The 25,049-nt window shown below is 39.1% G+C and overlaps 1 protein-coding gene across 3 annotated transcripts; it reads right to left on the bottom strand.

The window, feature by feature from the left end:
* Positions 1-2,606: 2,606 nt before the first annotated feature.
* LOC134800138 (microprocessor complex subunit DGCR8) lies at positions 2,607-16,655 on the bottom strand. 3 transcript variants are annotated; one of them, XM_063772605.1, is made up of 11 exons: positions 16,401-16,655; positions 15,920-16,048; positions 14,789-14,931; positions 12,669-13,453; positions 11,611-11,729; positions 10,931-11,053; positions 10,249-10,424; positions 9,155-9,292; positions 8,677-8,796; positions 7,063-7,182; positions 2,607-2,866 (listed from the first exon to the last, which is right to left on the bottom strand). In XM_063772605.1, the coding sequence occupies exons 1-11, from the start codon at positions 16,606-16,608 to the stop codon at positions 2,705-2,707; spliced, it is 2,223 nt and encodes a 740-aa protein (XP_063628675.1). In that variant the 5' UTR covers positions 16,609-16,655; the 3' UTR covers positions 2,607-2,704. The 3 variants fall into 3 exon arrangements, with proteins under 3 accessions (XP_063628675.1, XP_063628674.1, XP_063628673.1); XM_063772604.1 differs by lacking the exons at positions 14,789-14,931; positions 15,920-16,048; positions 16,401-16,655 and adding an exon at positions 14,432-14,530; XM_063772603.1 differs by lacking the exons at positions 14,789-14,931; positions 15,920-16,048; positions 16,401-16,655 and adding an exon at positions 14,313-14,413.
* Between the last annotated feature and the right edge of the window lie 8,394 nt (positions 16,656-25,049).

The raw sequence follows: 25,049 nt of genomic DNA, 5'->3' as shown, positions 1-25,049 counted from the left end.
CAAACTACAACTAATATTACAAGCGGAACTCCTTTTTTAATAAGAGAAATTAGAAAAGGAGTTCCGCTTGTAATATTAGTTGTAGTTTGTTATGCAACATGGCCCAGGCTATCACTAAATTCCATCGAATTTAAAAATATATATATCTCGTTTTATTTAAGCGCGATACCTGGCACCCGTTTCTCAAAAGCTTGTAACTTGTAATACAAGTCCCGTTTCTAACAAAAGCTGTCAAAAAGTGACATCCGCTTGTATAACAAGTTACAAGCCTTTGAGAAACGGGTCCCTGCTGCAAGGAATCTCATGATTGCCTACAAGATCCCTGGTTAAAGCCATCTTATTAATATAAATTACAATTTGTATAATATTATCCTATTGAAAACATTCCTATTATAATAACATCCATTTCTATGTTTAGTCACATGTTTTATTAAGTGTATTAGTTATATTACATATTTAGTTACTTAAGAACGCCATAATAAGCCTTAATTATTTATGAATTTATGAAAATTAATGTAACAATGTGGCCCTAAAATACGTTGACAATTTTGGTGCGGCATAACTAACTTTTACGTTTTGTATCAAAGATAAATAGGCCAATCAAATTAGATTTTTTCCAGGAATTAATTCCCAGCAAGCTGAAAATCGTCTTAATACCTTCATTGGGTTCTAAATTAGTGTAATCCGAGTTAGCTTGGTTTCCAGTTGTGGAAAAAAAAAACAGTTTTTTGCTGGTAGTTCAAAAACGGTACGTCCCACGGAAAATTTTGCTCTAATCATGATAAAAATTGACATCTGAGGATCCGAAAGATACCTTAATATGAATTCGTAGTAAAAAAATGTAAAGAATGGCTACTTTGAATTTCTTTCGTTATGGTATAATCGTGTTAATATCCGATTTTTTTTTTACCAGAGTCTGATCCACAACAACAACCATGGTAGTGACATTGTAATTGATGGTGGGTGCCTTCTACATCGAGTGGTTTTGTCAATCCAAGGTAAAATGTATCTCCCAAGGCTCCCAAAATGTATCCACACCTCCTGGGATGGAGCGAACTCGGATTATACGCATTTAGGAACAAATGAAGGTCTTAACATGATTTCCAGCTTGCTGGGAATTAATTCCTCAAAACGCTTTAATATCTAATTTTACTGGCCTAAAAAGAGAATATAGTGTTGTTTTAGTTAAATGATAGCACTTCTAATTTTTAATGACATTTTGTAAAATACGTGTATCTACCATCCATCTGTCCAATTTCTTTGTCCAATGTCATTGCGTCTCACTCTCGTATTAAACAAAATGTTTGCAAGAGACGGTGGAATACCACCCTCAGAAACATATTTCTAAAAATTATTTGGCAACGTATTTTTTAGCCAATCTCTATAGTAGGTATAGATGATATACATAAGTTACCTTAATATACATTCAATCTTCATTTCACAAGTCGTCAAAATTCATAAAATATTTCAAACATTAAAAATATATAATCTATACTATTGACCAGTAACTAACTTCTGTAATAATTAGCTTCGCAAAATATTTGAACTAGCTAAATATATTAAAAACTTACATAAATACGAGTACAATACATCCCTTTCTTTACTAATTAATGCAGTGAATTATAGGATCACAAATGAGGGCGTTTTGCTTCAAATGCATTTATATTTTATGTATTTATCTTAGTAGTTAGTTTTACACATAATTAATAAGGCATTCACAAGTTATGGTGGAATAAAGAAACTCGCATACAAACATGAACGCTGAAAACAATACACTCCTTTTTTGCAATTCTTCACAATCGGTCATAATCAGCGAGCCAAATTGGCATTGGCGTCCACACCACCCGATTTGATCAGACAATTTAATCAGATTGGCGAAAAATTGTTCCCGTCTGGACAGGCCTTTAAGAGCGAGAAAATTGTAAAGTTGGTGCGTAGTTAGTAGCAGTTTAACACATTCAATACCACTAAGTGCTACGGGTTACGCTCGTAGCGCGTAGCCACGGTTTCGTCGTATGTAGCGCGTAGTCGCTACGAACAGTGTACCCGACAGTCGGGTTCTTGGTGTTGAATGTGTTAAAGCATAATATTAGTTGTTTATTTACGAGATTATAAATATTTTAATACTTGCTGGTATATTAGTTATATTCTATATTAGTTATCAATGTTTTTTGATTTGTTACATCTAATTCTAATTCGCTGGTTTAAGTTGCCCTTACCTTACAATATGTTTCTTTAAATCTAATGTATAGGTATATATAATATACTTCATTGGACATAAGGCATATTGATACCAATTGATGGTTGAATAGGTACTTACTACCAATATTTGACCTTCAATGGTTGTATTTTAGTTTAAAGCAGCTAGGTGTTGATGTTTACTTTAGCAAGTATTTTTCCCAGGCCAAAGTATAATGTCGTGCTATTAAGAATACACATTTTACGTAAACAATGTATAATAATGTAATGCGAGTGTATATTTTAATTATTAGAACGTCACGCCTCCCGTGTGCGCCTCCATTGTGAACCTTGTCGGGGTATCTTTTGTGGGTACCTCAAGGTCCTCAAGTCTGGGTTGTGTGCTTTGATTTGTGTGGTTGTGTGATTGGACCCAGAATGTGTGGGCAGGTCATCCTTGACGAGTAAAGTGCCGATTGGAACCGATTGTGTATACCTACAGGTCCAGATAGAGTGCACCTCACGTCTAGAGGTCTACGTTGTTGAGATTGGACCCTGAATGTGTGGGCAGGTCATCCTTGACGAGTAAAGTGCCGATTGGGACCACGGCCTCGTCCCTTTCCTTCAGTTTTCTCATCTCGTTGCGAAGCTTTTCTAAGACGGCGTAGTTCGGTTCGTTATGACGAGCCTACAACACAGAAATAACAAAGTTATTGTTTTTATTAATATTTGTTAACTACTAAAATTACTGTTCGACTGAGCAATCGGCCCGACAATAGTAAAACACAGTTTACATGCGAAGTGCGTTGTTTTTAGTTCCCCCAAAACAATAGCGATGACGGCACACGTCACGGCCTAAATATGAACTTTTACGGGTTTAGAACTTGACATGTGTTAGAAAATCTACTCAAAAATAAAAGGCGCTCATTGGCAGAGGCTTGCATAAAGGCTCCGTTACACAGGCGCGTTTTGAGGGCGGCGCGTGAGCGGGGCGCGCCGCTTTTACATATAAACGCCCCGCCCGGAAAACGCGTCTGTGTGACGGAGCCTTAACACATTCACTGCCCCCAACGCACATGTGCGTTCAGCGTGATATAAGTTTGTTCCTAGGCCACGCCCCCTGGCAGTGAATGCGTTAACTGTGTTGCAAAGAGGTTGGTAATAATCACACCCCGTTATCAGTGTTGCAGATTCATTGAAATCTGGTACTAGGGTTGTTACATAATATTTATGTCGAGTAAATGTGACATATTGTTTAAATTTTTGACAGAAAAATATTTTAACATAATCATCTTACCTTTTGTTAATTTATTATTTAATAATAAATACCTAATAGGTAGGTATTATCAATGCAATTATTATTGTCAATGCAACATGTGTACTATTGCTTGAAGAATGTTTTTACAGGTAAAATAAAACATTTTTTTTTACTATCACATTATATTGTTTCTTGAATAAATATCATACGCAAAACATTTGTATACTTTCATTAGTGGTAAAATGTAAATTTATTTTATTAGTCATTAAAAATACCTACATTTATTTTTTCAAAAACACAGAAAACTAAACTATTTCTTCTAATATATTATACTAGCGACCCACCCCGGTTTCGCACGGGAAAATCACGGGTTCCTCTACTGTATTATGCATTCATTATACTTAAAAACCTTCTTCTCGAATCACTCCATCTACTAAAAAAAAGCCGCATCAATTGGTTGGGTCATTTTGAAGATTTAAGCATAGGTACATAGGGGCGGACAGACAGCTACAGTGACTTTCTTATATATGTACTATGTAGTGATTCATTACTTGTCTGAATAAATTATTAAAAGTTTTTCTAGATTAGCTGGCGTTAAATTTTGTCGTCTGTTACTGTATATCCATTTTAAATATGAAAAAGATCGCTCCACAGCTACAGATGTTATTGGTAAATATTTTAGGTAATTATAATGTTCCACTGTGTTTTTGTTAATGCATTTTGTAATTTCAGCTTCCCCATTATTAAGTAAATTTAAAATAACTCTTACTGTACTGAAATCGGGATTTTTTTTTAAGACTGTGTTCAACTTCGTATATACAATTTTTCCTTTGGGGTGAAGGTTTGACATAGACAACTTTTTTTGGACACCAATAACAATGCACATAGATTCTTCTAACGTTAATTTGGAATTTTGTAATTGATCTATTGCAATTGTTAGGAAACAAAATTTATCAACTATGAAATCAATGTCGTGCTTTAAATTTGGACTGCAAAAAACTCGCTTCGCCGCTGCTATGGCAACAGCATCTCGACTGTTGAATTCATTTATTACGTCTTTGATTTCAGTAAAGTATTTTTGATAATAGGTAACTGCCTCTAGCCATGTACCCCATCTTGTGATGACCGGACGGGGAGGTTTTGGAATTGAAGGAAACATGTCTTTCAGTTTCTGAAGTCGTTTTGGCGATTTACTAAATACTTTTTTGACGCTGTCAACCAATTTGTTGACATTTGGATATATACCTCTTATCGTGTCAGCTACTCTGTTCAATGCGTGGGCTATACAAGTTACATGAGACATATTTGGAAAAATCTCTTTAAGAGTTTTTGCAGCCTTTATCATGTACGGGGCAGCATCCGTTGTTAAAATTAGTAGCTTATAAAGATTATTTTCGTAATTGCCACCCCACAGGTCTTTTAGAGTCTCGACTACTAAATCTGACACAGTGCTATGATTTGTGGTTTCTAAAATTTTACTTGCATATATTCGAGGTGTTGAGACACAGTTATCCATCTTCCCTATAATGACATTGGCGATGCTTTTTCCATGATTTTCAGTCTCATCAATGCTCAAATATATGTAGGAGTCCTTTAAATCTATTCTTATCTTTTCTTTTTTTTCTTCATATATGACTGGCAAGTAATTTAATCTTAATGTAGACTCACACGGAAGGCTGATGTCATTTCCATATTTATGCGTCAAGCAGTTTTGAATAAATTCTCTAAATTTGGGGTTATCCAATTGGCTCCAGGGTATATTACAATTAACAAAAAATTCAGTCAAATCTTTATTGAATTCCGGTTGCATATTCTTTATATTTCTGTGTTTTAATGTATCACAATGCTTTTGTACACTGAACTTGGAGAAAAATAAAGATACATTACAAGATTTACAAAAAACTCTGGAATCTTGAATTTCTAAATTTTCAGCTTCAAAATCCAGGTCAAAGCAAGATGGAGAATTGCCGGCTTTGTCATTGTGACCTCGAGTTTTAAGATGTGATTCCAAAATAAACTTTTTCGGTTTAAGTTCTATATCACATACCTTACAAAATATAGTCTGCCCATGGGTTTCAAACTCTACGTTATCCTTCAGATAATTATCCATGCTTAGTGTACAGAAATACGCTATATTTTTTAAGAATATAGTTATTTCGATTTAAGTATGACGTCCATCTAAGCACTCAAGTCAACAAAAGACAATGTTGTAAATAGATTGACATTGTGAGTAAGAACAACTGGCCAGTAATTGCTTTGATGGATAAGGTTTATCTCGAGGGCCCTTATGCGAGAAATAAAAGGATGTTGTGGATTTACAACCGCAATTTAATTAAGGATATATATACTAAACTAATTTAAATACTTTTCAATCAAATTCACTACTTCAATCCAAAAAGGTTCCATTTGTTGAGGTGATATTTTCATAAGCATTTTTCTTAATTTCGATGTCTCCCTATTGCACGTGCAGTTGAATTCCCCTTTTGTCCATCCATTTTCACATTCTGTTGTATATTTTCTGAACACTTTAACTACTTCATCCCAACAATCGTCATAGTTGTATATGTCAACATGTTTTAATAAGAACCGAAGGCACCTTACTTTAAAATTTATGGTGCATTGGCACAAATGTATCATATTTTTATCTGTAACAGAACAAACCCGTAAATTTGATTTAAAAGAAATAATTAAGTATTTATTCGAAAATTAATACTGTATGTATGTACATTATTTTAGCTAATTTATACCTACACTGTTATTTGTACAAGGTATTAAATTCACGAACCATTTCCGCGTCGCATTCGGGTTACTTCTAATTTCGCCATCAACTCTGTATTAAACCGGGAAAATTCTAAGTGATCATTTAGGAAATTCATGACTTTAACTGAATATTGAGAACGAATCATATACGACATAAATTAAAGTTTTGACACATAAATGACGTTACGACATATTATAGACTGAAAAGCAATATATCCTTTTTTAATTACCGGATGAAAAGAGGTTTATTTTGTTAACAACTTCAAACACCATGTCGAATTAAATTTAAATGTAAAGTGTCAACCCTAGCGTTTTCAATGAATCTGCAACACTGATAACGGGGTGTGGTAATAATATTATTTAAGTACGAAAACGAGAATTGATCGCGTATTTTAATGTGTAAAAATCGTGAAAGTTGAAATCAGTGGTCTACCGACGATAATAATTATTAATGGTTTTTTCACATCACCTATTCGAAAAAGGGCTTTTTCTTCCCCGTTAGGAGGGATCAAAGTGGCACTTTTCTTCCTTACTAGGAGGGATCAAAGTTATACTTTTCTGTTCTAGGACACGATTATTTCTTTCTTGCATATTATTTTTTTTGGTCAAATAAAATAATACATATTATGGAACATAACAATTTCCTCATAGTTGATGTGAAAAGCAGTATGTGTCACACGGTATCAAAATTATTACGTCTTGGGCGTTAACACTTGAATCCCTCACTACGCTCAGGATTCTACAATAGAATCTCTCACTACTACGGGATTCTATTGTAGAATCCATCGCTTCATTCAGTATTCAATGTACGCCCTTGACGGAAATATATCATTTTGATCCCTTGTAACACAAACTACTTTTCTTACCTTGTCTTGCAGCAATGTAATCTGTTGCTCCTCGATTTTTTTCTCCTTGCAGCTCTTGACGGAGCGCGACCCGTACAGGCGGAGCAGCGAGCCCCACGAACGGACGTGAGGGTGTAAAGCCTGTAAACAAGTATATCTTCATATAACACTTTAAACTCTCGCGTTTTGTACACATATTTAATTACAGAAACGGGTCTACGATATAATTTCACGGACCGTGTGGTCGTCTTTCCGTGGCCACAGCTAGTGCAACTCAGCTGAAACGTCGGAATTTAAGGTAAAAACAATGAAATTATATCGCGGTAGACCCGTCTGTGTAATTAGATAAGTATATCTTCAGTATATACGGAAAAACTACATTTAACTCTTTGATCGGCAAAGACGACCACAGACAAGACATCCTCCAGACTGAGCATAGTAGCTCTACCCCCTCTGCCACGCATACGGTAGTTTTACTCCATTTTCGAGTCGAAAGTGTCTTTGAGTGACGTCCGTGTCTTTGAACGGACTAATTACGGCACGGGACCTCGCTCACCTCGTCCCCCGCACCCCTGTATTTTTGGCAGCATCGGTTTCATGAAATAATTGCTCTAAACTCCGTCTAGAGGAAGACGACTGACGCGCGCGCCTACAGCCCAATATCAAACCTTCGTGCATTCCGCCAAGCTTCACAATGACTGTTAAAATAAATTTACTATCAGGCAACTAAGGTCTATAGACACATACATTACAAACTAACATACATTATAATCTTAAAAGATAAAAATTTGCGATCGGGACAACACTATGTAGGGTCGGCAACCCGCATGTAACACCCCTGTAGTTGCAGGCGTCCAGGCTACGGTGACGGTCGTATGCTTGTTTGCCACCGACGTGGTATAAAAATGTATATATTACTGTCTCACTCACTCACCAGATTGTCTAAATACCTGCAGCCTGGCTGGCTCGCTGTTTGGCCGCCTTCTTCTTCTTGCAGACGGTGGCGGAGTGTCACTGTGTTATCGACTCTATGGCCTAAGACTTAAGGTTCTAAATACCTGCAGTATGGCCTGGCTGGCTCGCTGTTTGGCCGCCTTCTTCTTCTTGCAGACGGTGGCGGAGTGTCACTGTGTTATCGACTCTATGGCCTAAGACTTAAGGTTCTATATACCTGCAGTATGGCCTGGCTGGCTCGCTGCTTGGCCGCCTTCTTGTTCTTGCAGACGACGGTGGCAGAGTGTCACTGTGTTATCGACTCTATGGCCTAAGACTTAAGGTTCTAAATACCTGCAGTATGGCCTGGCTGGCTCGCTGCTTGGCCGCCTTCTTGTTCTTGCAGACGACGGTGGCGGAGTGTCACTGTGTTATCGACTCTATGGCCTAAGACTTAAGGTTCTAAATACCTGCAGTATGGCCTGGCTGGCTCGCTGCTTGGCCGCCTTCTTGTTTTTACACACGACGGTGGCGGAGTGTCACTGTGTTATCGACTCTATTGTCTGAGACATAAGGTGCTAAATACCTGCAGTATGGCCTGGCTGGCTCGCTGCTTGGCCGCCTTCTTGTTTTTACACACGACGGTGGCGGAGTGTCACTGTGTTATCGACTCTATTGTCTGAGACATAAGGTGCTAAATACCTGCAGTATGGCCTGGCTGGCTCGCTGCTTGGCCGCCTTCTTGTTTTTACACACGACGGTGGCGGAATGTCGGCCCACGCGCATAGTTAACTCGATCTTTTGGTATTCTAGTTTTTTCATCTGAAATAAAACAGCTGGGTTAATAATTGATAGATACTATCAGGGTGGTATTAGGTATATTTCAAGATCATTGTCCAATGTGTATTTGCGTCTCACATTTTGCTTAAAAAAATGTGAGACATCTGGTCAATATCTTTGTCCAATTTCTAAATCCAATATTTGAACAATTTCTTTGTAGGAGGCCCATTCCACTTATTGGTTCGTAGCCATTTTGAATTAAATGTTATTCGTAATATTTGATCCAGTGTCGCTGTTTCTAGTAAATTTTATGAAATCACCCCATTTCTTTGATCAAATGCACATTGGAGATTTAGATACTTTTTTTGCTTCCTTCCCGTAATCATGAAATACGTCATACCTCGGTGTGTATATGCCGGTCCTGTGCGCCGAAGTTCCGCAGTAGACACGTGCGAAGTATAGCGTGCGGTGACGGCTCGCACGTTGCCGCGCAGAACTCCGAGATTCGCGGGTCTTCTATACCTACGTAGTCGAAGAACTGTAGAAAATAACACAAGTTAACACTAAAACCAAGCTAATAAAAATATCACGAAAAATTAAGTCAGAAACCAAGATGTAGAATAAAAAAAAACCGGACAAGTGCGAGTCACACTCGCCCACCGGGGGTTCCGTACTTTTCAGTATTTGTTGTTATAGGGACAACAGAAATACATCATCTGTGAAAATTTCAACTGTCTAGCTATCACGGTTCATGAGATACAGCCTGGTGACAGACGGACTGATGGACGGACGGACAACGGAGTCTTAGTAATAGGGTCCCGTGTTTACCCTTTGGGTACGGAACCCTAAAAATTAACTCCAAAACCAAGATGTCAACCTGTATGCAAGTATTTTATTTTTTTATTATATCATATTTCATATTTATTATGAGCCTAGAGTGTCCCACTGCTGGGCAAAGGCCTCCCTCCTCCCTTTCCACGTATCCCGGTCTTGACCCGTCTCCCACTAGTTCCTATCAAAGGCGTCGAGGTCATCTCGCCAACGCCGTCATGGTTAGCCGCGACCCCGGGTTTAATGTGGGACCCAATTGCTTGCAGTATACAACAGTAATTTTACATGTGAAAAAAACTGTGTGGATTTTTCCCTGGTGACTGACATTCGACTGTCATTTTTAACCTTTTGAACGCCAAACGGCGCATCCATTTGCCGTGTCACTGACGCCACGGGGGTAAAATTTAGTTTTGTGAATAAATAATGCCAACCTAAAAGTGGAATGTTTTTCAGTGGATTTTCATCAAAAAACGATCGACGTCAATGCCGGCTTTGGCGTCGTCACGATTTTGCGTTGACGTCAATTGCCGTCTGAGGCGTTCAAAAGGTTAAACTGTCAGCCCGAATATAGGTTAATTTCCAGGCTTCCAGGGTTGTAGGGACATGGCATTTTAAATTTGAATGTTAGAATAGAAATGGAGCTTATATTGTAAAAGTTCTTACAGTGAAATCCGGGTCGGATTGCGGCGCGTCTAGTTCAGCTCTCATTTCCGGAATCAGAATATGTATGGAAGCCCTCGCGGCGGCGGACTTCGCCTGCCGCTTGCTCGAACCCCGCCCAGATCCGTACTGCATGCCACCTATGTACACTGTGGCTTGGTACGGTGATGAAGCATTTTCTGTAACAATATGAAGTAAAACATTGATTGGAGACCAAAATCAGTTTTGTTTGAGACATAAATTATAGAAATTTGATTAATTGATCCTGGATCTAAATGGCACCGAAAAATGTTTTATTTTTAATTGATGTTTTAGTCGCTGACATTTTTCCAAAATGTGTAAATGCCAAAAAAATACCAAAGCCTACATTGTCCAGAGCTGGAATCGAACCAGCGTCCCCCATCGTATTTTCATAGAAAGTAATTAAATTTGTTCTTAGAGTGTAAATGCTGTGTTGTTCAAAAAGTTAGGGAAGATCTCCTTATATAATTTTAGCGTAGAAGCAAAGGATCTGGACTTGGCCTCACGGGTACATTTAAACACATCCAGAAGCCATTTTTAAAAATGACAAAAACTTACCTAGTTCTAAGAACAAATTAAATTATTTTCTTACAAGTAGTCACACTACTGGAGGCCTTGGTAATTTTTTCCTATGTATATGACATGTATTTCATTTAAAACTTACCTAGCTGTTTGAACTCGTAGACGGGTTGCTTCTGCAGAGCGCGACGCACGTACTCATGGAAAACGGAGAGGTAACTGCGCCCGTTCATGTTCATCACCCAGTCGCGCTTGCTCGCCTTACCGCCTACAAAATAAAGTTCAAATTTGAATGACTCCTTAATACGAAGTTATGGTATTCCATAAAATTTGAGAGAGAAGCCTTGTAGTTATAGTACAGTCAACAACAGAGCTATGAATACAGGCAAAGTGCCAAAAATATGTATACACGACCTTAATGTACAGGCAATAAAGTACTGTAAGTATACATATTTTTGACACTTTGCCTGTATTCATAGCTCTGTTGTTGACTGTACATAGGGGCTGTCCATAAATTACGTCATCGATTTTTGACGATTTTTGACCCCCCCTAAAATCATCCAAAAATCATGCATCGAATGACCCCGTTTCTTCCTACGTCATGCTACCATCATCCGATGTCCAGACCCTCCCCCCCCCCCTAATTTAAAATGACGTAAATTACCTATTTGCACCTGTATCGTACAAGGTTTCCCAGTACATATGACCGTTTAAATTTTCTACATAAGTAAGCACGTAAAGTGCTAATCACAACACTAGTGCGGTAAAGCATGGTGCATGTAGTATAAAAATATGTAAAATATGAATAAATAGTTCATTCCTTACCATTATCTTGCCCATTGGCAGGCTGAGCGGGTATGGTGATAAGTTTGGTGCCTTCTGGTAACGTGGGGTATTGAAGCGTCTTCCGAGCTTTGGCGTATTTGCGTCGGTCTGCCCACCGCCTAAACAAACGTGGAAGAATTATATTATATATGCAAAATTATCCAAGTTAAGGTTAAGCTGAACTGGCAAATAAGTAAAAAACTCTAAGGTTCATTACATCGAATAATTTTTCATCTAATCTCCACTTTTCAAATTTTTTTTAAAAACCAAGTCGTTTAGTAACTTAAATGTACCAGTGATTCTCCAAATCACCGACTGGATAAGCGACACTAAAATCGTCAGATGGGTACGACACCTAGTCCATTCGATGCAGAAAAATCTGGTGATTCCAACGATGTATATAACTCAATATCTCTGTCGCTTATCCAATTTATCCTTTCTAGCGTCGATATGTATAATAATCTAAGCAATAAAACCTAAGAAAAAGCAGAGACAATCAAGTAGATTACTTATAAGACTTATTTCCTCTAAACATTTCCATGTTGCTTTGTTAGACCTTACCTTCCTTCCTTTGTTAAACCTAAATGGCTTGAATCTGATAATCAGTTACCTTGTAAGTTAAACTTTGGTACTGACTGACTTTTCGATTCGCTGATTGATCAATAAATAGGTACCGACAATGGCGGATTTGCCTTAAGGCCAAGTAGGCCCGGGTCTAAGGCGGCAAGATATTAGGGTCGGCAAATTGTGACAAATGGTGCCCTAGGACAGACAACTACAACTAAATTGTGACAAAAAATTCGCTGATGATAACAAGAAATAACTCAAAACGTAGTAAATATGATGGGTGCTGTGAAAGGGGCGGCTATAGGGCCTGGGGCCTAAGGCGGCAAAGACTGCAAATCCGCCACTCGGTACCGAACATTTCCGATGACTCAGATCCTTGTAATCTGCTATCAAAGCAGGCCATACCGCAATTAAAAATAAATCAAAGTCTCCACAAAATAACAAAACAAACTAATCTTACTAATAAATTGTCCTTAACCAAAAAAACTTACCTAAAATGCATAATATTAACAGTTTTAAATTTAAACAGCTTCTTGCAGTAATCATTAACTTGCTCATGCGTCAACTGCTGCGTCTTCCAGCTGGTATTCACCGTCTCCACCCTCGGTGGAGGCATCACTATACCCCCAGGTAACACCACGGGCTGTTGGTTAAGCGGTGTTTCATCTCTTTCATTCTCATTTACTGTCTCATTCTTTTCTTCATCAGGTATTTTATTTTCTTCATCAGGTATTCCATTTTCTTCATCAGGTATTCCATTTTCTTCATCAGGTATTTTATTTTCTTCATCAGGCATTTTAATTTCTACATTTTTATCATCGTTTTCATCTGTTTCGTTATTATGTTTATAAGGACACTCCATTTTTATTTCATTGGTTATATCTTCAATCTCCACAGTTATTTCTTCTTTGATTACAATTTCCTGTTTCATTTCTTGTATTTCTTTTGATAAGTGCTCTGTAGGACTTAGTATGTTTTCGCGTATTTCGTTTGATTGTGTATTTTCTAAGTTTTCGCTAGGTTTATCTAATTTACTACTATCCTGGCTATTAGTGTCTTGAATACTATCATCATTTCCACTAATTTTATATCCCTGCCTACTATTACTAGTATTGTTGGTTACATTCTTATTATGATCGTTCTGTCCCATTCTAGCCCAGGCGCCGCTCTCGATCTGTTCTTTGATCTTTTCGTCTATTTCTTTTTGTTTTTCCTCCTCTTCTAAAGCGCGCCGGTACGCGAGGCACGGTATAGCGCTGATTGGGATGTCGTGTCGCTAAAAATAAATTTAAAGTTTTTAATAAGCATGTTAGTCTTAAATATATTCTGCCACAACAACATATTCAGTAGAACGAGGCGGCAAATTAAAAATATGTAGGCGCGTAGGTTTAATCTCCCATTGAAAATCTGAATTTCGCGCCTTTTTCTACTGATAAAGTTAGGTGTTTTTTTGAATATATAACGGAAAACACATAACAAAAAATATTTTGAATGTACAATACTACCCTCGCTAGTACTTTGACTTTGAGACTGATAAAAATCGTAAGTACTGATTATTTCGTAAAAAAAACGTTTTAGTAGATAGTAATAACACTAATAACTTGAAAAAAAAACGCTATTAATTTTTTATTTCTACCGATTTTCCGTTTTGAGGCAAATTCTGACGTCGCATCATATGTCTCTCTTGAGTCCACCAACCAAACCCTGACTTACTACTACTGGCTCTGCACCGCTATTTTGTAAAAATACTAAATCCAAATACAAAATCGACAAAATTAATAATTGAAAATCGGTTGAGAATTGCGACCTATAGGGAACATCCGGACATACGAAAGCATTATTGACCAAGTTGAAACGGAAACCTTCGCTAACGCTCGGTCAATTACTACGCTTACCCTGGTGTTGCCCTTGCCGAGCGAGTATATGGGTTCGCCAGCGTGCAGACGCGAGTCCCGCGGTGCATGTAGACCGGCATGTCGCTGTAGTGCCGCACCATCATCCAATTACTACGCTTACCCTGGTGTTGCCCTTACCGAGCGAGTACGGTTTCGCCAGCGTGTAGACGCGAGTCCCGCGGTGCATGTAGACCGGCATGCCGCTGTAGTGCCGCACCACCATCCAGTTACTACGCTTACCCTGGTGTTGCCCTTGCCGAGCGAGTACGGTTTCGCCAGCGTGTAGACGCGAGTCCCGCGGTGCATGTAGACCGGCATGCCGCTGTAGTGGCGCACCATCATCCAATTACTACGCTTACCCTGGTGTTGCCCTTGCCGAGCGAGTATGGTTTCGCCAGCGTGCAGACGCGAGTCCCGCGGTGCATGTAGACCGGCATGCCGCTGTAGTGCCGCACCACCATCCAGTTACTACGCTTACCCTGGTGTTGCCCTTGCCGAGCGAGTACGGTTTCGCCAGCGTGTAGACGCGAGTCCCGCGGTGCATGTAGACCGGCATGCCGCTGTAGTGGCGCACCATCATCCAATTACTACGCTTACCCTGGTGTTGCCCTTGCCGAGCGAGTATGGTTTCGCCAGCGTGCAGACGCGAGTCCCGCGGTGCATGTAGACCGGCATGCCGCTGTAGTGGCGCACCATCATCCAATTACTACGCTTACCCTGGTGTTGCCCTTGCCGAGCGAGTACGGTTTCGCCAGCGTGCAGACGCGAGTCCCGCGGTGCATGTAGACCGGCATGCCGCTGTAGTGCCGTACCATCATCCAATCCAGGGGAAGCACCTCGAATTGATTCACTCCCTTTTCTGAAATGATAATTAATCTTGAATTTCTTGGCTATTGGTCAACTGAATTTAATCCAAATTTATAAGGTAAATATGTAGGTACCTACTATGTGCATTTTAGTTGCCTGAAAATAAATGATTTGATTGATTGATATACTTTTGACGCGTAGTCCACACGTTATGCGCACGCCGCACGTGTCGTCACGTTGAATTCAATACTAACTAACACCAAGCAACTTGTACGTATGTTGTGAAGACCAAAACAATCCATCAAGCATGTCTCGGTTCGTCCGCCACCGTTACCTACAGTTGCTACTCGTACCTTGCTACATTTTGTTGGAATAATTATACAACCAATATAACTGAAGATTCGTGAGCCATAGCCTTTAATACAAAAGGGTTGGTTACCGCTAAAGACTCATTTCAATATTTATGAGCAGCTCTGTATTAATTTTGTAGAATTACTTTAGAGGAAGGCAGTACCTAACAAATCTTGTTTATAGCCATTAGCTGGATCAACTATATTAGAAATTGGGTCAAATAAAATAAACCTGCAAAAACTGTCCAACGCATAAAAAATAGGGTCCGATAAAAACGGCTAGGTTTACGTTATACGTGGTTATACTATACAAACTCAACTCAACTCCATCAACACACAAATGGGGTTGAAATAGCTGTGCGCGATTTGCATTTCCACTTTTGTCCAATATGTTTCTTTAAATACACGATAACATTACGGCCGTCTACACGTTGGATGCGGATCCGCGTGTATCTCCGGATTCTCCGGCGTGCGAGCGAGCGGCACATCGTTAAAATAAGGACGCCAAGCACGAAGAATTTCGTACATTGACCCGCCTGTTCCTATCTCTATCGCACGCGCGTAATTATATTGCTAGGTAGGTAGGTATTCAAGAGCGTGAACTTTAGGAATGGTTTTACTCTATTGTATATTATACGGGCTTTTAAACTGGTATTAAATTGAAGTAATATCTTTAAATCAGGCCTTTACCTTCTAAAACAGTCTTCTGCCTAGTTATGTACGGTTTCTCCTTGGGCTTGGGGGCAGCCTTGAAGTCCTCCGGGAGGTCTTCTTCCAGCATCTTCTCGATTTCTTCCTCGGGGACGCCCTCAGATTTGCCTGTAAACAGTGGAAGTTCTGCAAGAAGCTTATTGGTAGGTACGGTCTTCTGGGTCCCTCTTAAAACCCGTGTTTTACGGTGTTTATGTTACGAAGCATATATTTTTGTGGCAGTTTTAAAAATTTCTTCTAACTAAGCTACTAAAGTCACCTAGATAGTTGACGAAACAGAATAACAATAAAAAAAATTGACCCTTATTCTTCAAGGACTCTTTAATACCAAAGAAAGGAACAGATCATAGCATAGGCGAATAACTTTCTCTTCAATTCATTTTCTACATTTAATTTCTAGTCAGAAAAGATCAACATTTTTCAACAATACATAGATAATGTGAAAAAATCAAGTAATTACCATCATCATCCTCCTCATCGGTCTCCTCCTCACTATCCTCATCATTAGACTTGACTTCATCGAGCACCTTGAACTCCCGCAGCCTCTCCAACTCCTCGGGCCGGATGAAGTTGTCAAACTTGTCTTCATCTATCTGTCTATCGGTGTCCAGGTCTTCGGTGAAATCCTCCAGTCTTTGCTTCTTGGGTGGTGGTGCTTCTTCACTCATCCTAGAAATAGGGATTACCTTAGGGTGCCTGCATATTGTTGATCTAAGCAGGACTTGTTTAATAAGTTTGGATAATTAAAACAGACAGATGGACAAAGAAATATGAGGATTTTTTTTTCCTTTTGAGGCCCAGGATCCTATAAAACAGAGTTGGAGATATTGCTACTATTGTGACATGATTATATAAATTTTCTATTAAGTATGTCGAATTGCTAATGAATGAAATGAAAAATATTTACTTCGAGCAACTATGGACTCATACAGATTTGTTAGTAGACTTACGTTCCTAATGTTAGTACCTAATTAACTATCACAATATATATACACTGCTGGAAACATTCATTTCGCAGCAGTGTCTCATATACGGGCAGTCGAAGTCTGTCCGGTATCACACACAGGATAGGGTTGGGGCTGGCCCGCACCCGGCGCACCAGGGATGTGCATCGTTTGCGCATAGTCGCATAAAAGCAGTCCACGCGTGCTTCTGCGAACATCCCTGATGCGCTGCAGAAACGAGGCAGCCCCATCATGGCAATATCTCTTTATTGCTATTGTGGTACATTGTGGTACAGGACAAAGTGTACATTATAATACTAAACTTATTGTTTTATAATACAACATCCAAAAAAAAATCGCGATTTCGGCATTGGTCCCATAATAAGTTGTTCAATACATACAACCTATTATATAAGTATGTCAAGATAAGTAAGTCACTATTAAGTCACTACACAGAGTATGGATGGTGGTTAACTCTCTGTATAACGGAATATTTCATTCAAAAGACTAATGACTCACTACTTATAAGTTTTGGGCAAGTAAACATATAAAAACTTAAAATACTGTTCCTCTGAATGGCAGGCAACCTGTAAATGTTTCATAAAAGAAATCAATTTTGGTATCTTAGAAGGTAATTTGTCAAAAAACCACAATATTTATTATGAATAACACACAATTTCTTAGGAAGTAAAACACAACACAAGAGTTATTAAAAAAAATGAACAGTTTCAGAATAATTTCATCATGCCTCAAATTTATTTATATGACAAAAAAGACATTATAATATTTTTAACTAGGTAAACTGATTTAATATACAATATTAAAAGTAGATTTTATCCAGTTATTTAAACAAATAAAGCAAATCTTAGTCTAGAGCTCTGACCACCATAAAACGTAACATGACCAGAGAGAGTAGCATCTTCACATACAAAATCTCTACTCACTCTATTTTCTTTGAATAAACATTTTTTTGTAACAAAAACAAGTACCAGACATAGATATTTCGTCTTAAGTTAGGTATTTTTATAATATGAATATAAAAGTAAAATATAAAAACACTTACAAAACAATAAAAAATACATATAAACACATTATAAAAAAACCTAATAATATATTGTTATGTAAAAGTTTGTGTCAAGTTTTGTGTAATTCAAGCATGTTGTTTTAGACTGAATTGTATATGGAAGCCGCTTTTTGGCAGCAAATTTGTGAGGCTCTTAAAAGAACTATGGTCATGTAACATTTTCTCTTGACATACTGAGGAAAAAGATCCAAATAGCTTAAACTTAAGGTGTGATACACTATTGTATACAGTTTTACAACATTTTCCAAATTACAGTCAAGTCAAGTCACCAAAAAATAATTTGTTCTTAAATATTCATCTATTACAGGTTGAATTTTCATACTCGTCAGATGTACTTTATTTAAATGAATCAAATGTCCAATGTCCAACAAACTGAATGTTCTTCCTTAATATCCCCATATTACTGCAATGTTCTGCCGCCAGAGTGCAGCACTACCGACTCTAGTAAATTCATAGCTACTAACTTACACATACTGTGCCTCAAACTATTTTTTGACAAGTTTTCACAGACAATAAAATATGACATTGATGCATCAAGGCGGTTTGTTAACAAGGGCCTCTTAACAAGGGCGCGAAAATCGAAATTTAGTTATCTGCCTCTTTATCGCTTGAATATGCAAGAGTGATAGAGAGGCAGAAACTGAACTTTTGTTTGTCATGTTTCACGGTAGGCCATGTGATTGACGTAGTGACGCATGATGTGTCATTGATGTTTGTTTACTGTATGTGCTAGTTGTGCCACCTATGCAGAGCTTTGCCTAATATTCGTTATTCTGCAAGTGAACAGTATTTTCACTAAAATCACACTAAGATTAATTGGATATCTGGAATTTTCTGAACACCTTGTAGATGGCTGGTTGTCTTGAGCACCTTGAGCTTCACAGCAACCTTACAAACAACAAAATCTACACGAAAAGCAGTTCAGACAGTCCACAAATAGTGATGGCAATAAAATTCCAATGCGCTACAACAGTTGGATTTTACCCATCGCTATGTGTACACCTTCGCGGCCGCCGCGCCGAGCCGCTGCCGCCGGTGAGCTAGCGGCAGAGTTACGAGAGACGGTCTCTAGTTGTCTCGGACAACAGAGGCCGATCTATTGTAACTCTGCGAACAACCGCTGACGATTCAGAGCTTCAGTCTGTAAGAACACATTTCAGACACCTCCCGGCATCAAATTCCAAGCTCACGTTACGACCGTCCTGTGATTAAATAGCGGACCGAGTTATTTCAGTGAAACGTGAAATTTGACCCAATTGGTAATAACTACTTACGCGTGCTCGAATTGACTAAGAAGTATGGCGACGTTGCTTTGTTGCAAATAAACGTTAACTTAATGCACAATTGAATTACCCTGAATTAAATTTTACACAAAGAAGTTACGTTAAATGTAACAGGTAAGCGTGGCCAGCTGCCTTTTTTCTTGGCTTGATTGATGGAATTTTGGTACAGTTCTCTGCCCTAGCGCTGAGTTTGACATACGTGAAGCGTTTTTTGACAGCTCTAAACTTGAAGCTTTTCTTTCACTACGGCGGTTGATAGCGCTTAACGGGACTAAATTGGTACGAAATACCGTCGCGTTTGATATACTTGGATATACTACACTACACGTTACCTTTCAACCCTTTCGTGCTGAATGTTAATTTTATCGACTCTCGAGACTTTTGTTTGATCAATATTCTTGAAATATAGAGGATGATCAAATGAGAGCCATGGTATAATAATATACTCCGCCTGGTACTCCATTCCGAGATTCGCGTATGACCTAACTGACACGCGCCTACGTCATCATGCTGTTTACAGGTTCTCAAACTTTGAAATGTGGCCAATGTGGGAGAATTTTAACCAACGGTGAAAATTATTTTAACGGCATTAATTTTAAGTTCTTAAAATCTAATGTATTAAATTAAACTTTATTTATCTATACAAGACAAACGTTTAAAAAACTAATTCACAGTTACACATTAATTACCAAGCTTACGACGTGAAAAGTTTGGAAAACACTGCGACTGCTGACACTGAGCGAGAAGGAAATAACAATTAACACGCGTTCGACAAGGATGACGGTCAGGGCATGAAGTTATCTAGATCCGAATTGTCAAATGTGCACAGCGCTATCCTGTGTTGCCAGTAGTATAAACAGAATTACCCGAAAGTCTGAAATTTCTTTCGTGAATCGGAAGATATTGCTAACGTGTAATTAAAAATGACGTGTTATTGTAAAATTTAAGCTAAAATACATATAAATGAAAATTATAAAGAAATATTTTAACTTATTAACCATAGGTATAATGTACCCATGTAACATGTTATGTTGAAATAAAGTGGCAATGTTATTGTGACGTAGGCCCGTGTCACTCTGGGAATGGAAGACCATGTTTTATTAGACCATGATGAGAGCTAATTGCATGCATGCTAATTTACGCAAAGCTTAAGTCAAGCCACATTTCTAAGGGAGTTCGCAATAAAGACAATTTTATTATTTCTTTGATTCTTTTATTTATTTTCAATTGACTACATGCTACTACTTCGAGACTATAGTTTTATATAACTTATTAAGAGCGCTATTACATTTCGGCGTTGAGCGAGTTTAGGTATTTTACGCGCTGCGGCAGGCCGTGCGAGCTCAGTACGCCGATCCCTTCTACCACACTCGCACTACAATGATGGATTAAACATTCTTGATCCTTCGCGAAGCATATTGAAATCAACCATAACAACACTAACTGTACTTAACTTTTAAAGTTCTAAAAGTGTTATTTGGTAAGTACGAAAATACTAAATGCAGTGCAAATGTACATAGGGGCTGTTCATAAATTACGTCATCTATTTTTGACCCCCCCCCCACCCCTCAAATCATCCAAAAATCAAGCTTCGGATGAATCTGTTTCCTCCTACGTCATGTTACCATCATCCGATGTCCAGACCCCCCCCCCCCCCCACTCCTCCCATTTGAAACGACGTAATTTATGAATAGCCCCATACTCGTACTTATGAAGGTATATTACTCGAAAGAAATTATAGGTACCTACTCGCTTATTTACATGTTTCGTCATTGCATTCGGTACCTATAGGTTGTAAAGTTTGTATCAACGAGGGTTTAAAAACGAACTGGTACTGAGGATCTGATGATGATTAAGGTGGTCACGGATACCAATCAACCATGTAGTAACATGATTAGGCTCGTTTGATTCGTCTCAACAAGATCTTTGACACTGAAGATACACAGGGTCTGATGATGGAGCTGGAAGGTGGCCACGGGTACCAGTCTATCATGTAACTAAACAACTTCGTGTTTGGGCTCGTTTGATTCGTCTCAACAAGATCTTTGACACAAGACAGTACTCGGGGTCTGATGATGGAGCTGGAAGGTACCATTACCAATCAACCATGCAACTAAACCACATCGTGTTTAGGATCGTTTGATTCGTCTCAACAAGATCTTTGACACTAGGTGATACTCAGAGTCTGATGATGGAGCTGGAAGGTGGTCACCGGTACCAATCAACCATGCAACTAAACCACTTCGTGTTTAGGCTCGTTTTATTCGTTTCAACAAGATCTTTGACACAAGATAGTACTCAGGGTCTTATGTTGGAGCCGGAAGGTGGTCACCGGTACCAATCAACCATGCAACTAAACCATTTCGTGTTTAGGCACGTTTTATTCATCTCAACAAGATCTTTGACACAAGGTAGTACTCAGGGTCTGATGATGGAGCGCGAAGGTGGCGACGGGTACCTGTCTATCATCATCAGCTCCATCATCAGACCCTGAGTAGTATCTTGTGTCAAACATCTTATTGCGACGAATCAAACGAGCCCAAACACGAAGTGGTTTAGTTGCATGGTTGATTGGTACCGGTGACCACCTTCCGGATCCATCATCAGACCCTCAGTACTACCTTGTGTCAAAGATCTTGTTGCGACAAATCAAACGAGCCCAAACACGAAGTGGTTCAGTTACATGGTAGACTGGTACCCGTGGCCACAGTCCAGCTCCATCATCAGACCCTGAGTACTAACTTGTGTCAAAGATCTTGTTGCGACGAATCGAACGAAGCCAAACACGAAGTGGTTTAGTTGCATGGTTGATTGGTACCGGTGACCACCTTCCGGATCCATCATCAGACCCTCAGTACTACCTTGTGTCAAAGATCTTGTTGCGACAAATCAAACGAGCCCAAACACGAAGTGGTTCAGTTACATGGTAGACTGGTACCCGTGGCCACAGTCCAGCTCCATCATCAGACCCTGAGTACTAACTTGTGTCAAAGATCTTGTTGCGACGAATCGAACGAAGCCAAACACGAAGTGGTTTAGTTGCATGGTTGATTGGTACCGGTCACCACCTTCCGGATCCATCATCAGACCCTCAGTACTACCTTGTGTCAAAGATCTTGTTGCGACAAATCAAACGAGCCCAAACACGAAGTGGTTCAGTTACATGGTAGACTGGTACCCGTGGCCACAGTCCAGCTCCATCATCAGACCCTGAGTACTAACTTGTGTCAAAGATCTTGTTGCGACGAATCGAACGAAGCCAAACACGAAGTGGTTTAGTTGCATGGTTGATTGGTACCGGTCACCACCTTCCGGATCCATCATCAGACCCTCAGTACTACCTTGTGTCAAAGATCTTGTTGCGACAAATCAAACGAGCCCAAACACGAAGTGGTTCAGTTACATGGTAGACTGGTACCCGTGGCCACCTTCCAGCTCCATCATCAGATCCTGAGTACTATTGTGTCCAAGGTCTTGTTGAGACGAATCAAACGAGCATAAACACGAAGTGGTTTAGTTGCATGGTTGATTGGTACCGGTGACCACCTTCCGGCTCCAACATTAGACCCTGAATACTATCTTGTGTCAAAGATCTTATAGAAACGAATAAAACTAGCCTAAACACGAAGTTCTTCTAATAATCTAGTCTTTGCCAATAAATTCTAAACTTATTCAAATGTCGCATGGCAGTGATAGCATCTTTATGTACGGGATTTCCGGCGTCTGTCATCCCTGTCTGCATACATGTGGAATTTAGATTCTTTTTGCCTCAGTTATTACTTATTACGAATACATATTGATGCTAAGTGCCATGCCACTAAAACATGAAGTGGTTTAGTGGCATGGTTGATTGGTACCGGTGACCACCTGCCGGCTCCATCATCAGACCCTGAGTACTATCTTGTGTCAAAGATCTTGTTGAGACGAATCAAACGAGCCCAAACACGAAGTGGTTCAGTTACATGGTAGACTGGTACCCGTGGCCACCTTCCAGCTCCATCATCAGATCCTGAGTACTATCTTGTGTCCAAGGTCTTGTTGAGACGAATCAAACGAGCCTAAACACGAAGTGGTTTAGTTGCATGGTTGATTGGTACCGGTGACCACCTGCCGGCTCCATCATCAGACCCTGAGTACTATCTTGTGTCAAAGATCTTGTTGAGACGAATCAAACGAGCCTAAACACGAAGTGGTTTAGTTGCATGGTTGATTGGTACCGGTGACCACCTTCCGGCTTCATCATCAGACCCTGAGTATTATCTTGTGCCAAAGATCTTGTTGAGACGAATCAAACGAGCCCAAACACGAAGTGGTTTAGTTGCATGGTTGATTGGTACCGGTGACCACCTTCCGGCTCCATCATCAGACCCTGAGTACTATCTTAAGTCAAAGATCTTGTTGTGACGTATAAAACGAGCCTAAACACGAAGTGGTTTAGTTGCATTGTTGATTGGTACTGGTGACCACCTTCCGGCTCCATCATCAGACCCTGAGTACTATCTTAAGTCAAAGATCTTGTTGAGCCGAATCAAACGAGCCCAAACACGAAGTGGTTTAGTTGCATGGTTGATTGGTACCGGTGACCACCTTCCGGCTCCATCATCAGACCCTGAGTACTATCTTGAGTCAAATAAATACATATAGAATGTCAGGAAGTTTCAAATATTTTTAATCCTGTCCGGTAGTTTATTAAACTGTACCATTATAAATTATAATACTATAAAAACAGTGCTAGGATCAAAGTCTCTCGTTGCGGTTTACACGCACACGGTATAGCGTTTTACACGGCGCCCGCTGCACACAATGATAAAAAACCTCGTCGTCGCCGTTGAAAATGTGCGGAGCCGACCGACACACGTCCTGCCTCTACAAGCTCTGCCGCGGCACTGAGCTGGCGCAGCGCGCGTCATCGGTAATATAGAGTAGTTTTCAAAAAATTGCCAAAAAATTATAGTAGAATTTCATAAACACTAATGTATACCAACAGTATAAGCAAACGTTGCAGATTGCTTGAGTATGAAAATGACTTGGATATTAAGTAGATTTTCGTAGGAATTGACACTTGTTTCGGAGAGAAAATCGAGTTCGTTTTACTTTGATTTTCTCTTTCTCAAAGGTATGTAGGAAAAATATAGTTTGATATGCCTAAAGTACAGGGTATTAGTAATACAAAATATCCAGGTTTAGCAGAGTAAAATTCTCAACATTTCCAAATAAGAGCTCGCCATTCAGTGCTTCACGGGGTTTTTCGGAAACGACCATCAGAAAAAAAATCATTACTAATTTAATAAGTCCTTTTTCTAATATTTACAACGATATTTATAAAGATAAGAAGACGCTTTTACTGGAACAAGTACTCATTGTTTCTAATAATGAGCGCAAAGTCCTGAATTTTGTCGACTAGTATCATCAATTTTGCATTATTTCGACTTTTCTTGTAAGAGCGCTCTTAACTAAGTTAAGTCTTAAAGAAATTGCATCTTTTCTTGATTTACAATTGCCAATAGTCAGTTGCATTGTTATTTAGTTTTAATAGTTTTATCAGTCCAATTCTTTTCATATCCAACCTGATAATGCATAATTTAGGCATATATGATATTCTAGAAAACGGATTTATCAAAACTATCGGATACATCAAATAAATTACAGCTGCACAATGAAACAGAATTCCAATAAACAGACATTGACGCTTAAGAATAATTTGACTGGCCACAGTTGCTACCATTTCATAGATAATATAATAAAGTAAATACATAAAGTTTAGTATAATTTTAAAGTCGTAATCGTAAATCATTAAA

The sequence above is a fragment of the Cydia splendana genome, chromosome 19 (assembly GCF_910591565.1).
Source record: "Cydia splendana chromosome 19, ilCydSple1.2, whole genome shotgun sequence".
Taxonomy (NCBI): domain Eukaryota; kingdom Metazoa; phylum Arthropoda; class Insecta; order Lepidoptera; family Tortricidae; genus Cydia; species Cydia splendana.
This window is presented reverse-complemented; position numbering and strand designations above follow the sequence as displayed.